This window comes from Oncorhynchus tshawytscha, linkage group LG13 (assembly GCF_018296145.1).
Source record: "Oncorhynchus tshawytscha isolate Ot180627B linkage group LG13, Otsh_v2.0, whole genome shotgun sequence".
Classification (NCBI taxonomy): Eukaryota; Metazoa; Chordata; class Actinopteri; order Salmoniformes; family Salmonidae; genus Oncorhynchus; species Oncorhynchus tshawytscha.
The window spans coordinates 64,644,349-64,659,574 of record NC_056441.1 but is presented as its reverse complement, the minus strand read 5'-3'; the positions used below and the strand labels follow the sequence as shown (position 1 = coordinate 64,659,574).

The 15,226-nt window shown below is 41.6% G+C and overlaps 1 protein-coding gene across 1 annotated transcript in view; it reads right to left on the bottom strand.

Annotated features, from left to right (window-relative positions):
* caln1 (calneuron 1) overlaps positions 1-15,226 on the bottom strand; it is a 104,263-nt gene that overhangs the window by 5,638 nt on the left and 83,399 nt on the right. The window contains exon 5 of the mRNA XM_024442829.2: positions 926-1,082. Coding sequence (XP_024298597.1) covers positions 926-1,082 — 157 coding nt within the window. The remainder of the gene's footprint in view (positions 1-925; positions 1,083-15,226) is intronic.

The window sequence follows — 15,226 nt, the reverse complement described above, 5'->3', positions numbered from 1 at the left end:
AGGGTTGACGTGTTATACTCAACCCACTCAGTTCTCCACCACAAAACCAGAAAAAGGCCAAAAAGAGTAGAACCAGCTCACCTGCTTTGATACTATGATTTGACTATTAGATGTTCAATGTTTCTTTTGAAAAAACATTTTAAAATGAATAGTTTCAACATATTAAAACGAGTGTAATTCACTTAACAGGGTTGATCTTAAAATAAAGGACAGATGTAAATGAATCACTAATCACATTAAATAAATAAAATGTCTTTAAAAATGCCTATATCAAAGCAACAAAAAATAACTCAATTTTTACAATGATGGTGAAACTTGGAGACATTTTTGGATCAAGTGGTTTGAAATCTTTCTAGAAGTGACACAGGGCTGATGGAGGGACATGTCAAAATTGTGCATTTTGGCACATTAGCAAGCCTTTATTCATATAAGAAAATAGGATTTATTGAATTCTCCATGTGGTCTATATTAAAGGGCACTTCAATTAATATAGCAGGCTTTTAAAATTCTATATTGGTGCAATATTTGTACTTAAAATATCAAAGGGACGCAAAAGGCATTCTTTTCGTGGAACGACCCAATAACAAACAAAAAATAAAGATTCATATCAACCTACACACCCTTCCCTGCTGCTATGGTATTCAGAACTCCCTGATGACACCTTTTTTCATCATAGCCCAGGTGACCAAATGACTTCCTACACCATGAACACCTTCAATCAATAAATCAGCAGGTGGAGTCTGACGGTTATGGATTCTGATAGGTGGAGTCAGATCCATCCTGAAAGGGTGGACGGGCGTGCAGCACTCTCTGCCACACCGATGACAGCTAGCAGACTCTCTCTCTCCCACACATCCACCCTCCATCTCTCTCTCACGTCCACCATCCATCTCTCTCCACAGGCTACAGAATCTACTCAACTCACTTCCTTCAAAGTCTGCCTGACAGTGTCCCGAGTTCTCGTTGAGGCTCTCCTCCTCGTTGATGATGATGTTCTCAATGTCCTTCATGGTCAGGTGGTCTCTGAAGGCATGGAACAGGATGTGTTTCAGCTCCTCAAGGGTGATACGCTGCATGTCAAACTGCAGGGGGGAGGAAAAGGGAGTAAAAGAGTAGTGAGGGAAAAGTTTTGAAGAGAAGGAAAGCAAACAACACACTTTAATTTGCTACATTGACACAGGGGGAATGGAATTTAGGTTCCCAAATCAATTGTACATTTCTTTTTTTTACAAAATGTGAATTTTTTGTTGTGGTAAAATAGTCATGATTACTCTACTGAGGTACCTTTTGTCTGATGGATGCACATCATGCAACTATTTCTGTAACATACTTCAATACAGGAAATCCAGACTAGGGACGCTAAAATCAAAATCAAAAAATGAAATGAATGCTATTTCAAAGTCTGATTGAAGGCCCAAGCAATAAGACAGGACTAGTAGAATACAATGCTTGCATTTTAGCTTCATGTGTTTTCTAGTTCATTCCTCTGTACATTCCCTCTAATGAAAGTAGCTACTGCAAGTGACTAGAGTTATAGCCTTAAAGTGATTGATCTCACCTCAGGTGTTGATGAATGGCTGATGCTTTTTAACCATTATCCAAAGCAATCCAATATAACACGAAATAACACCCAGAGCCATATGCCAAAAGCTTGGAAGATTCCCAAAGTCCTTGGCAATGTTTTGGAGGAGTTTAAAAGTTTACTTTGCAGGTATTTCTCCAGTTTTTGCCTCCTTACACTGGCTGTCTGTGGTATTAAGAATTCATATCTTGATCCTCTAAAATCAATCTGATGGTTCCAATTCAACAATATGCAAAGATCTATCAAACATAATTGAGAATGTATGTGTAGTGAAAGCCAACAGTGCACAAAGAGACATTGATGCTGCTGACACAAAAGTGAAAGACTAGAATAATTGATCCTTTTTTTATTGAATTTTTACCCAGGTAATCTCATTGAGAAATCTATTTTTCAAGAGAGACCTGGTCCAACCAAGACAGCGGCAGGGGAGAACAAAGTTTCAGACAAATCTCCGACATAACAATTTACAGACATAGCCACACCATGAACAAATTATAGATGTCGACACACACATATCAAAGGTCACTTGTTAAGCTGTGGCCAATGGGAGTTGACCTGGTTGACGGGAGGCCTGGGAAAATAAGAGCGAGAGAGACGTTAAAAAGGATGGACATTACATTATGATGTTGGTGAAGAAAAATGATAAAAAAGACGATAAAAATAGAACAAAACCCATACCTACCGAGTTTTGAAGGGAAATACGATTTTATTTTATAAGAGAGTTGTTATAATTTTGTTAAGAAAGACTTAGTGAAGACTGAAGCTACCGTCTCATCGTGGAGGTATTTGACAGCCTTGAGGTTAGCCATGGCTGTCCATGGAGAACAAGAGCACCTCCTCCTAGCTGCCCACTGCACTGAGGCTAGGTAACACGGTCACCACCGATAAATCCATGATAATCGAAAACTTCAACAAGCATTTCTCAACGGCTGGCCATGCCTTCCTCCTGGCTACTCCAACATCGGCCAACAGCTCCACCCCCCTGCATCTACTCGCCCAAGCCTCCCCAGCTTCTCCTTTAACCAAATTCAGATAGCAGATGTTCTGAAAGAGCTGTAAAACCTGGACCCGTACAAATTAGCTGGGCTTGACAATCTGGACCCTCTATTTCTGAAACTATCCGCAGCCATTGTTGCAACCCCTATTACCAGCCTGTTCAACCTCTCTTTCATATCATCTGAGATCCCCAAGGACTGGAACGCTGCCGCGGTCATCCCCCTCTTCAAAGGGGGAGACACCCTGGACCCAAACTGTTACAGACCTATATCCATCCTGCCCTGCCTATCTAAGGTCTTCGAAAGCCAAGTCAACAAACAGAATACTGACCATCTCGAATCCCACCGTACCTTCTCTGCTGTGCAATCTGGTTTGCGAGCCGGTCACGGGTGCACCTCAGCCACGCTAAAGGTACTAAACGATATCATAACCGCCATCAATAAAAGACAGTACTGTGCATCCGTCTTCATCGACCTGGCCAAGACTTTCGACTCTGTCAATCACCATATTCTTATCGGCAGACTCAGTAGTCTCGGTTTTTCTAATGACTGCCTAAGCCTGGTTCTCCAACTACTGATTTGATTTGATTTGATTTGATGATTTGATTTGATTTTACTTTTCAGACAGAGTTCAGTGTGTCAAATCGGAGGGCATGTTGTCCGGTCCTCTGGCAGTCTCTATGGGGGTGCCACAGGGTTCAATTCTCGGGTCGACTCTATTCTCTGTATATATCAATGATGTTGCTCTTGCTGCGGGCAATTCCCTGATCCACCTCTACGCAGACGACACCATTCTGTATACTTCTGGCCCTTCCTTGGACACTGTGCTATCTAACCTCCAAACGAGCTTCAATGCCATACAGCACTCCTTCCGTGGCCTCCAACTGCTCTTAAATGCTAGTTAAACCAAATGCATGCTTTTCAACCGTTCGCTGCCTGCACCCGCACGCCCGACTAGCATCACCACCCTGGATGGTTCCGACCTAGAATATGTGGACATCTATAAGTACCTAGGTGTCTGGCTAGACGGTAAACTGTCCTTCTAGACTCATATCAAACATCTCCAATACAAAATCAAATCTAGAATCAGCTTTCTATTTCGCAACAAAGCCTCCTTCACTCATGCCGCCAAACTTACCCTAGTAAAACTGACTATCCTACCGATCCTCGACTTCGGCGATGTCATCTACAAAATGGCTTCCAATACTCTACTCAGCAAACTGGATGCCGTTTATCACAGTGCCATCCGCTTTGTTACTAAAGCACCTTATACTACCCACCACTGCGACCTGTATGCTCTAGTCGGCTGGCCCTCGCTACATATTCGTCGCCAGACCCACTGGCTCCAGGTCATCTACAAGTCCATACTAGGTAAAGCTCCGCCTTATCTCAGTTCACTGGTCACGATGGCAACACCCACCCGTAGCACGCGCTCCAGCAGGTGTATCTCACTGATCATCCCTAAAGCCAACACCTCATTTAGCAGCCTTTCGTTCCAGTTCTCTGCTGCCTGTGACTGGAACAAATTGCAAAAATCGTTGAAGTTGGAGACTTATCTCCCTCACCAACTTTAAACATCTTCTATCTGAGCAGCTAACCGATCGCTGCAGCTGTACATAGTCCATCGGTAAATAGCCCACCCAATTTACCTACCTCATCCCCATACTGTTTTTATTTATTTATTTATTTATTTTTCTGCTCTTTTGCACACCAGTATCTCTACCTGCACATGACCATCTGATCATTTATCACTCTAGTGTTAATCTGCTAAATTGTAATTATTCGCCTACCTCCTCATGCCTTTTGCACACACTGTATATAGACTCTTATTTTTTTAATTAAAAAAAATATATACTGTGTTATTGACTTGTTTATTGTTTGTTCCATGTGTATCTCTGTGTTGCTGTCTGTTCACACTGCTATGCTTTATCTTGGCCAGGTCGCAGTTGTAAATAAGTACTTGTTCTCAACTAGCCTACCTGGTTAAATAAAGGTGAAATCCATTTTTTTAAAAAGCCTAGCATCGTGTGACACCGAGAGAGATTTGCTTGGGAAAGATGAATGAGTTCATGTTCCCATGGGATATCGGTTACAGCTAAAGAGTACTGTCTGCATTGATAGCTGTGCTTGCTGTGGAACATGTGAGGAAACCAGCAAGGAACTGTTATACTTCACTGAGGGAATATCTACGAGTAACGTTAGTGAGTAACCACAATGGTGGGATGCTTCTGGACTTTATGTGTGTCGTCATTTAAGGTTAAAACCTCTTAAGTCGACCCCCTACTTTTTCGAACATTCTGTTAAAAATCGCGCAACATTTCGGCGTCCTGCTACTCATGCCAGGAATATAGTATATGCATATGATTCGTATGTGTGGATAGAAAACACTCTCTCGTTTCTAAAACTGGTTATATTACCGCTGTGACTATAACAGAGCGTCTGTTTCATCGAAAAGCGCAAGAAAAACTGATCACTGAAAACTGAAAAAAATATCCATGCGCCACTTGCATGTATTGTTCAAGGGGCACGAAATTAAATGGGGCCGAGATTGCAAGTCCTACAGCTTCCACACGATGTCACCAGTCTTGTCAATTGCCTTCTCGTTGTTTCTTGGTCAAACGAGGAAGAGAGACCACTTTCCATCCGGTCTCCGACAGGAAGTTTTGGAAGAGAGATTTCGGAAGATGATTTGAAATCGTGGAGCTATTGAATACACATCGCCTCGTGATCAATTTGATAGATTATTAACGTTTACTAATACCTAAAGTTGGATTACAAAAGTATTTCGAAGTGTTTTGTGAAAGTTTATCGTCGACTTTTTTAATTTAAAAAAATGACGTAGCGTTTTGAAACGGTGTTTTTTTCTGAATCACACAGTTTCCATAGATGGATATTTTGGGTATATATGGACCGATTTAATCGAAAAAAAGACCCAATAGTGATGTTTATGGGACATATAGGAGTGCCAACAAAGAAGCTCGTCCAAGGTAATGAAAGTTTTATATTTTATTTCTGCTATTTGTGTAGCGCCGGCTACGCTAATTCTTTTGTTTACGTCGCCTTCAGGTATTCCGGGGTGTTGCATGCTATCAGATAATAGCTTCTCATGCTTTCACCGAAAAGCATTTTAATAATCTGACTTGTTGGCTAGATTCACAACGAGTGTAGCTTTAATTCAGTGCCCTGCATGTGTGTTTTGATGAACGTTTGAGTTTTAACGAGTGCTATTAGCATTTGGCGTAGCGCATTTGCATTTGCTGATGGCTAGATGAGACGTCTGCGTCTCAGGTCGACGCAAGAGGTTGCAAGATTGAAATAATTTGGACATGGGTTATTATTTTTTATTTATTTTGATGTGGTGCTTTGAAAATGTAATAATACACATTTTTAACCTTATGTATGTTGCCTTGGTGGAGTCATTTACTGTTTCAATTCAATTTAATGCATGGGAAAGTATATCCTTATACAATAAAAAAAACTATAATAATTCCATCTGAAGTTAATACCCTATTTGTCATCACCCTAGATAGTTTACAATAGGGATTCTTATTGGAGATGTCCTTCTCACCTAACATCTCATGCTGTTGAAATCAAATCAAATCAAATCAAATTTTATTTGTCACATACACATGGTTAGCAGATGTTAATGCGAGTGTAGCGAAATGCTTGTGCTTCTAGTTCCGACAATGCAGTAATAACGAGCAAGTAATCTAACTAACAATTCCAAAAAAAAACTACTAATACACAGTGTATAAAGAATATGTACATAAGGATATATGAATGAGTGATGGTACAGAGCAGCATAGGCAAGATACAGTAGATGATATAAGTACAGTATATACATATGAGATAAGTATGTAAACCAAGTGGCATAGTTAAAGTGGCTAGTGATACATGTATTACATAAGGATGCAGTCGATGATATAGAGTACAGTATCAACGTATGCATATGAGATGAACAATGTAGGGTAAGTAACATTATATAAGGTAGCATTGTTTAAAGTGGCTAGTGATATATTTACATAATTTCCCATCAATTCCCATGATTAAAGTGGCTGGAGTAGAGTCAGTGTCATTGACAGTGTGTTGGCAGTAGCCACTCAATGTTAGTGGTGGCTGTTTAACAGTCTGATGGCCTTGAGATAGAAGCTGTTTTTCAGTCTCTCGGTCCCAGCTTTGATGCACCTGTACTGACCTCGCCTTCTGGATGACAGCGGGGTGAACAGGCAGTGGCTCGGTGGTTGATGTCCTTGATGATCTTTATGGCCTTCCTGTAGCATCGGGTGGTGTAGGTGTCCTGGAGGGCAGGTAGTTTGCCCCCGGTGATGCGTTGTGCAGACCTCACTACCCTCTGGAGAGCCTTACGGTTGAGGACGGTGCAGTTGCCATACCAGGCGGTGATACAGCCCGCCAGGATGCTCTCGATTGTGCATCTGTAGAAGTTTGTGAGTGCTTTGTGACAAGCCGAATTTCTTCAGCCTCCTGAGGTTGAAGAGGCGCTGCTGCGCCTTCCTCACGATGCTGTCTGTGTGAGTGGACCAATTCAGTTTGTCTGTGATGTGTATGCCGAGGAACTTAAAACTTGCTACCCTCTCCACTACTGTTCCATCGATGTGGATGGGGGTGTTCCCTCTGCTGTTTCCTGTCCACAATCATCTCCTTAGTTTTGTTGACGTTGAGTGTGAGGTTATTTTCCTGACACCACACTCCGAGGGCCCTCACCTCCTCCCTGTAGGCCGTCTCGTCGTTGTTGGTGATCAAGCCTACCACTGTTGTGTCGTCCGCAAACTTGATGATTGAGTTGGAGGCGTGCATGGCCACGCAGTCGTGGGTGAACAGGGAGTACAGGAGGGGGCTCAGAACGCACCCTTGTGGGGCCCCAGTGTTGAGGATCAGCGGGGAGGAGATGTTGTTGCCTACCCTCACCACCTGGGGGCGGCCCGTCAGGAAGTCCAGTACCCAGTTGCACAGGGCGGGGTCGAGACCCAGGGTCTCGAGCTTGATGACGAGCTTGGAGGGTACTATGGTGTTGAATGCCGAGCTGTAGTCGATGAACAGCATTCTCACATAGGTATTCCTCTTGTCCAGATGGGTTAGGGCAGTGTGCAGTGAGATTGCATCGTCTGTGGACCTATTTGGGCGGTAAGCAAATTGGAGTGGGTCAAGGGTGTCAGGTAGGGTGGAGGTGATATGGTTTTCTCTCAAAGCACTTCATGATGACGGATGTGAGTGCTAATTTAGCTCAGTTACCTTAGCTTTCTTGGGAACAGGAACAATGGTGGCCCTCTTGAAGCATGTGGGAACAGCAGACTGGTATAGGGATTGGTTGAATATGTCCGTAAACACACCGCTCTGAGGGCGCGGCTGGGGATGCCGTCTGGGCCTGCAGCCTTGCGAGGTTAACACGTTTAAATGTCTTACTCATTCGGCTGCAGTGAAGGAGTGATTCCGTTGCAGGCTGAACTGTAAAAGCAAAAAAGTTATTTAGTCTGCCTGGGAGCAAGACATCCTGGTCCGTGACTGGGCTGGGTTTCTTCCTGTAGTCCGTGATTGACTGTAGACCCTGCCACATACCCTTGTGTCTGAGCCGTTGAATTGAGATTCTACTTTGTCTCTGTACTGGCGCTTAGCTTGTTTGATAGCCTTGCGGAGGGAATAGCTGCACTGTTTGTATTCAGTCATGTTACCAGACACCTTGCCCTGATTAAAAGCAGTGGTTCGTGCCTTCAGTTTCACACGAATGCTGCCATCAATCCATGGTTTCTGGTTAGGGAATGTTTTAATCGTTGCTATGGGAACGACATCTTCAACGCACGTTCTAATGAACTCGCACACCGTATCAGCGTATTCGTCAATGTTGTTGTCTGACGCAATACTAAACATCTCCCAGTCCACGTGGTGGAAGCAGTCTTGGAGTGTGGAGTCAGCTTGGTCGGACCAGCGTTGGACAGACCTCAGCGTGGGAGCTTCTTGTTTTAGTTTCTGTCTGTAGGCAGGGATCAACAAAATGGAGTCGTGGTCAGCTTTTCCGAAAGGGGGCGGTTCATCAGGTTCACACAGAGTGTAGTGTGCCTTGGTAGCCTTAAACAAATCTACTTTGAAACAAAAGTATACACCTCACACGCATGGTTGTGAGATTAAAAAAGAAGACACCTGTACCATGTCAGATATAGAGTTGAAATGTATTCAACTTTTGAGTTTTCATACCAATATTGCACTTTATATACTGAGTGTACAAAACATTAAGAACACCTGCTCTTTCCATGAAATAGACTGACAAGGTGAATCCAGGTGAGAGCTATTATCATTTATTGATTTCACTTGTTAAATCCTCTTCAATTAGTGTAGATGAAGGGGAGGAGACGGGTCAAAGAATGATTTTGAGGCTGTTCTGGGAAGGGGGGGGTGCAATTTAATATTAGGAGGGTGTTCCTAATGTTTGGCATACTCAGTGTACATCACAGAGGACTGAAATATAACAAAACCAGATTTTTGTGGCATTTTGTTTTCAATAATGTTGATTTAATTAGGAAAAAATATGAATAACATTCCACCCATGAGGCCACTAGAGAGCGATTTGGTCATTTGACTGCAGGAAAGGGGTACCACTTCAACAACAATTAACAATTCTCAAAGACAATGATAATATTTCTATGAACTTCCTGCCTAAGCCTAAATTCTCTCTCGCTCTCTCTCTCAACATAAAATCAATAACATTTTGTTATCTCACAGACTCAGGGTAGGGTAATGAATAGTCATCCAATCATGCTTCACATTTGTATCCTGGTTCATAAAGATGTATTGGCCTAGCTAATTGAAGCTTCTGGATGTCAGTGTTGTTGCTTTGTTTGCAAGGCTGGTAATTTATGAAAAAGATCAATAGGCAGGTTGAAGTGGTAGTAGAAAGATAAATGAGATGATGCATGACAACAGAGTTATACATCAACGGCTTTTATGTGTACTGCAAATTAAGGGCTCAAGTAGTGAAGTATGACGGTACTAATTCAATTTTTCACTAGTGTTCTTCTGTAATGAATTAAATGGGGTGCCACACGACACACGCCAGCCAGGGCAGGTGAGAATGAATGTCTAGACTCTAGATTACACTTTAGCGCTTTCAACTAGGAAGGAAACACTATGGTAACTACTGTGGCAATTTTCATGAGACTCATATAGAGTAGGATGAAAAAAAACATATTTTATGAAAGTTGTACACTACAAAAGCCATCTTAACAAATTGCTTAATCAGTATTATTCTGTGAGTTGAGTGGACTTCAAAAGGACAAGAACTTGAGCTAATGTGTTAGTGTGTTTTAATCAACGTCAGTTGAATTTGAACAAGCTTGTTGAGTAAAATTACAAATTCATGTTTGCTCAAAACAACTAAAAACTATGCCCATCATTATCATACTTCCCAGCATGCTCTATTGCATATAGATTTTTCAGAATGGTTTGTTTCAATTCTTGTGTTTTTGCATATACTTTGATTGGTTGATTAATTTTGTGCTACACAAACATGAATAACATACATTTTTCTAAACTAATCCAATCTGTTAGTAGCTGGTTTTATTGCATCTGTTGCTGAGATGGCTGTTCCAGTTTAGGTATTTAGGTAGTCTCAATAATGAATCTTCCCTACCCTGGCAAGTCTCAGTGCAGGATGCAGCCCCAGAATTTTGGGCAACCAATCAACTGTCGTCAAGTCTGACACCTCGAACAAGCTCACGTTTGAAATGAAGGAAAGCCAGTGAGGGAAATAAGAATAATTGTTAGCTAGCCACTTAATATAACTTGTTTTTTCTAAATGTATTGGGTATATTAGGAATATAACTGTCATCTGCTGTCGAAATCAGCAAACAATTTGAGAGCACTCTGTGCTTAGTAGCTTTGACTGCATGCACAGTGCATTCAGAGTCATTCAGTGTCTAGCCACACTACAAACACAATTTTACCAGATTCCTGTGAAGCAATTTTAATGACAGTCCCCCACAATATACCTGAGCATTTACTGATTAGCAAGGGGTTGTCTGTGTTTAATTTAATTTAGTATTAAAAACACAGTTTGAGATCATTTTGAGTCCCGTGGGTTCCGGGACCGTGTGAACGGTCTCCTCTGCCTCTGATTGATTTACAATCCGATACATCAGTCCTTATTTGTCCTGCTGATAAGGGTGGGTCAGTTGTACTCATAGATAGTACAGTTTATGTACATGAGTTTATGTACAGCTGCTTGACAACACCTTTTACAAGAAACTCAGAAGTGACCCTACTTTCCCAATTTCAGAATACTATCTTTACTGTCCTAGATGGGTATTTAAGTTCTGGTCAGATAACCAAAAAAAGAACACGACTTTTTGGCTATTCAGCACCCTAAAATTGCCACTTTCTATACTTTGCCGAAATTACACAAGAATGTTACAAAACCTCCAGGGCGCCCTATTGTAGCGGGCATTGATGCAGTAAAGGCCCCACTATCTACTTTTGTTGACTTTTTTATTAGACCACTCGCAGAACAGCTCCCCTCCTTTGTAAAGGACACCAGCAGTATGATCTCTATCATTGAATCTCTTGATCCTCTCCCTGAGAATACCTTGTTAGTAACTTTTGATGTTGAGTCGTTATACACAAATATTCCACACGAGGGTGGTAATTGAAGCTATGGAACATTCTCTTCTGCAACGTGACCCTAATGAACTACCTTCCAGTGCCTGCATTATAACATTGGCTGAAGCAGTACTCACACAACTATTTCATGTTTCGAAATTATTTCTTTATTCAGACGAAGGGTACTGCTATGGGATCCCCCATGGCTCCTAACTATACTAATGTGTATGTGGGTTACATGGAGAAACAGTCTATTTTCAATCCTCTCAAAAATGTTTTCTTGCCTAACATCATTATTTGGTGAAGGTATATCGATTACATTTTTGTTTTATGGAGGGGTGATGTAAAACAGATCCAGGCATTCCATACTTTTCTTAACTGCTGTTCTGATCATTGGAGATTTACTTTGCAATCTGACACGTCAAATCAGTTTTCTTGATCTTCTGATCTTGTGTGAGGATAATGTTCTATACACTGATGTTTACAGGAAGCCTACTGATCGTAACAGTTTGTTGAGGACTGATAGTTGTCACCCACTTCCCTTGAAAAATAGTTTACCCTACAGCCAATTCTGTCGAATCAAAGGAATTTGCAAAAAACAATAAGATTTCGACAGAAATATGGCTGAGACGCAAAGAAAGTTCAAGGAGACGGGCTACAAAAATGATCAGATTAGTATTGCTATTGGGAGAATTCTAAACAAAACGAGACATGACGTTTTTCAAGGTCAGTCTCGCAAAAAGACGCATTCTTGTGTTCTAACTACCCGCTATTCAAAGTGTTCTGAACAAATTAAGGGAATTGTTCACAAACATTGGCACATTCTAAAATCCGATGATAGTCTCGGTAATGTGTTTTCGGACCTTCCCTTGGTCGTATTCTCCCGGGGCAGAAATCTCAGAGACCAATTGGTACACTCTGATTTACCACCCCAAGATATTCCTGAACAACGTCTATTTGCGCCCCTACTGGATGGAAATTACAAATGTAATGGCTGTGCTCAATGCAATGGCACTTATAAATGTAGATCCTTCAAACACTCACAAACAGGGAAACAGATCCCAATCAAAGGTGTTATTACGTGCTCCACTAAAGGCAGTTATTTATCTTATAACTTGTCCTTGTGGTAAAAATTATGTAGGTAAAACAAAGCGCGAAGTAAAAGTACGTATCTCAGAACATCGTAGCATCATCAGGTGTAAAAAGTTGCAGTTGCGGCCCACTTCTTGGAGGCAGGCCACTCGATTTCGTCTCTGTGTCACCCTCCCTAGGAGAGGGGGTGACCTTGATAATTTATTGTTAAAACGAGAGGCTGCCTGGATCTTTAACTTAAAGACCCTTGCACCCTTCAGTCTCAACGTAGACTTTGATCTGAAGCTATTCTTGTGATTATTGTGACTTTGCCATTGTAATTGTTTTTAAGCTTGTGTAGTCAAATTAATTTATCATCGTATGCTATCCATTTGTTGTTTGTATGCTGTTCTTTGTATGTCATTTTAATATTTGATAATTAACCAATGATAATAGGCCACTCTTGGCCATGATTACAGACACCTGTGTCTTTTGACACTACATAAACGAGTCATTTGTGTTTGTGATTATACCCTGATGAAGACAGCTTGGCTGTCAAAACGTTGGTAATTACATTTTTGCATCTGACCTCCTAGAGTGTGCGGCTCTCTTTTATTTTCAAGTTTTCTACTCCGCTAGCCAGCACCTCGTCTTAATAGGTGTGTGTTTCTTTTTCTTCTAGATGGTTCAGCTATATGCCCAAATGCTGAGTAAAGTCACAATCCTATTGCAGCTGGTTGCCTAACAATTGTACGTTAAATTAACATATATATTTTACAGTGTAGGATGACAGAACAGGATATTACATTCGCTAGTTGCCTAATAAATCAGCCACTGTCTGGCTCTGGAGGTCTTTAACTAATCACAGACAATGATACAATATACTGTAGTATCTGTCCTAATAGCCAAACAATCATACTACTTAGAATTGAATCTTTGAATCTTAGACTGATTCAATGTATTGGGCTTGCATTTCTAAGCGTGTACTAGTATATAAAGTGATGACATTGCTGAGGTATTAGTAACATATTAGTATGAGGAGCATGCAACAACAACACCTTTGTAAGGGAAGTGGAGCTCTCAAACCTTTAAACCACTTGACAGAAAGAGCGTGACAGTTTCAAATACCCTATTTCACACTCCCAATCAGGTAGGTCACACAGCCAATCACGCAGGCAGTGTTTCAAACCACCTGTTCCAAAATACTGCATTTGGAAAACACGAGTTGTATTAAGTCCATATTACCATTCATGAGCAGCACCAGTCTGAAACAGCTGTTATAGAAGTGGCACAGAAAGACCCTGCTTGTCTCCTTTCCTCCTCTCTCCTATCCCACTGGGTTGATAGACTAATGGTGTGTGTGTCAAAGAATTGTCAGACTCCAGCCACCCAAGTCATAGACTGTTCTCTCTGCTACCACACCGATGCACCATGTCTGGAACCAACAGGACCCTGAACAGCTTCTATCCCCAAGCTACAAGACTGCTAAACAGTTAACCAAATAGCTACCCAGACTATCTGCATTTAGCACTTTTTGCACTTTTTTAAAACTCATCACATATGCTGCTGCTACTTTTTATTATCTGTCCTGTTGACTAGTCACTTTATTTCTAGTTATATGTACAAATCTACCTCAATTACTTCATACCCCTGCACATCAACTCAGTACTGGTACCCCGTGTATAGAACCAGGTTATATTTACTCATTGTGTATTTATTATTACATGTTATTACTTTTCAATGATTCTATTTTATTTCTCTCTGCATTGTTGGGAAGGGCCCGTAAGTAAACATTTCACTATTATTCTACACCTGTTGATGACGAAGCATGTGACGAATAAAATATGATTTGATTTGTGTGCGTGTCCACGGGCAGATCCACTTGGCTACACTCTGCCACACTAAAAGGAGAGCTCTCTCACTGGCTTTGTTTTGCTAGGACTGGTCCCAGATTTGTTTGTGCTAATGATGACTCTCTTTCTCTCTCTCTCTCAGTATATTTATACACCACCTGGCAGAGTGAGTGACAGTTAGGGGTGAGTGGTTACAAGGAAGGAAGCACAAGAGAGTAAGGGGAATGGGGATGGGGTTCTATGCAGTGTGGCCAGTGAAAATACAGTATATTGGCACTCTTCAACTGAATCCACTGTCTGGAGCAGAGAGGCTGTGTCAGTCACAGTGCAGTGGCTTATCGATGTACTCTGACCACCTTGCACATCAGTCCACTTAAAGGCAATTTGTGACACAATCTGATTTCTCCTGCTGGTCTGAACACCACAGGTTCAATACAGCCAGACTAGACAGAGTGAAGTTCACCCCACACCCCCATGTGTACTGCTTCTACCTTCTGCAAGGCACAGGAAGAACCATAAATGAAGTAGCAGCATATAATTAAGCAATATCTCATGAGGGGGTGTGGTATATGGCCAATATACCACGGCTAAGGGCTGTTCTTATGCACAACGCATTGCAGAGTGCCTGGACACAGCCCTTAGCCGTGTTTAATTGGCCATATTCCAAAAACCCCAGAGGTGCTTTATTGCGATAAACTGGTTACCAACTTAATTAGAGCAGTAAAAATAAAAGCTTTGTCATACCCGTGGTATATGGTCTGACATACCACGGCTGTCAGCTATTCAGCATTCAGGGCTCGAACCACCCAGTTTATAATGGGGAATATTCTCCCATTCTTTCACCAAACACAACTATCTTTTCCATATTCTTCCATCAAAATGTTTGCTCGACCTGCCTCCTGTTTCCCCTCCATGGCAATGTTATCTCTAACCTTCAAACTGTCAGTGTTTGAGTGAGAGCAAATATGGAAGCTGTACATTTGAATTCTTCAGCCCCTCTGAGTTCTTCTGTTTCTTTACTTGTCTACTGGCCAGTCCCAGTGTTCTCAGGTAGCAGCAGTAGCTCTGTCACAGTGACTGTTCTGGTACTCCCTGCATTACCTTGGTGATGGTTTCTCTCT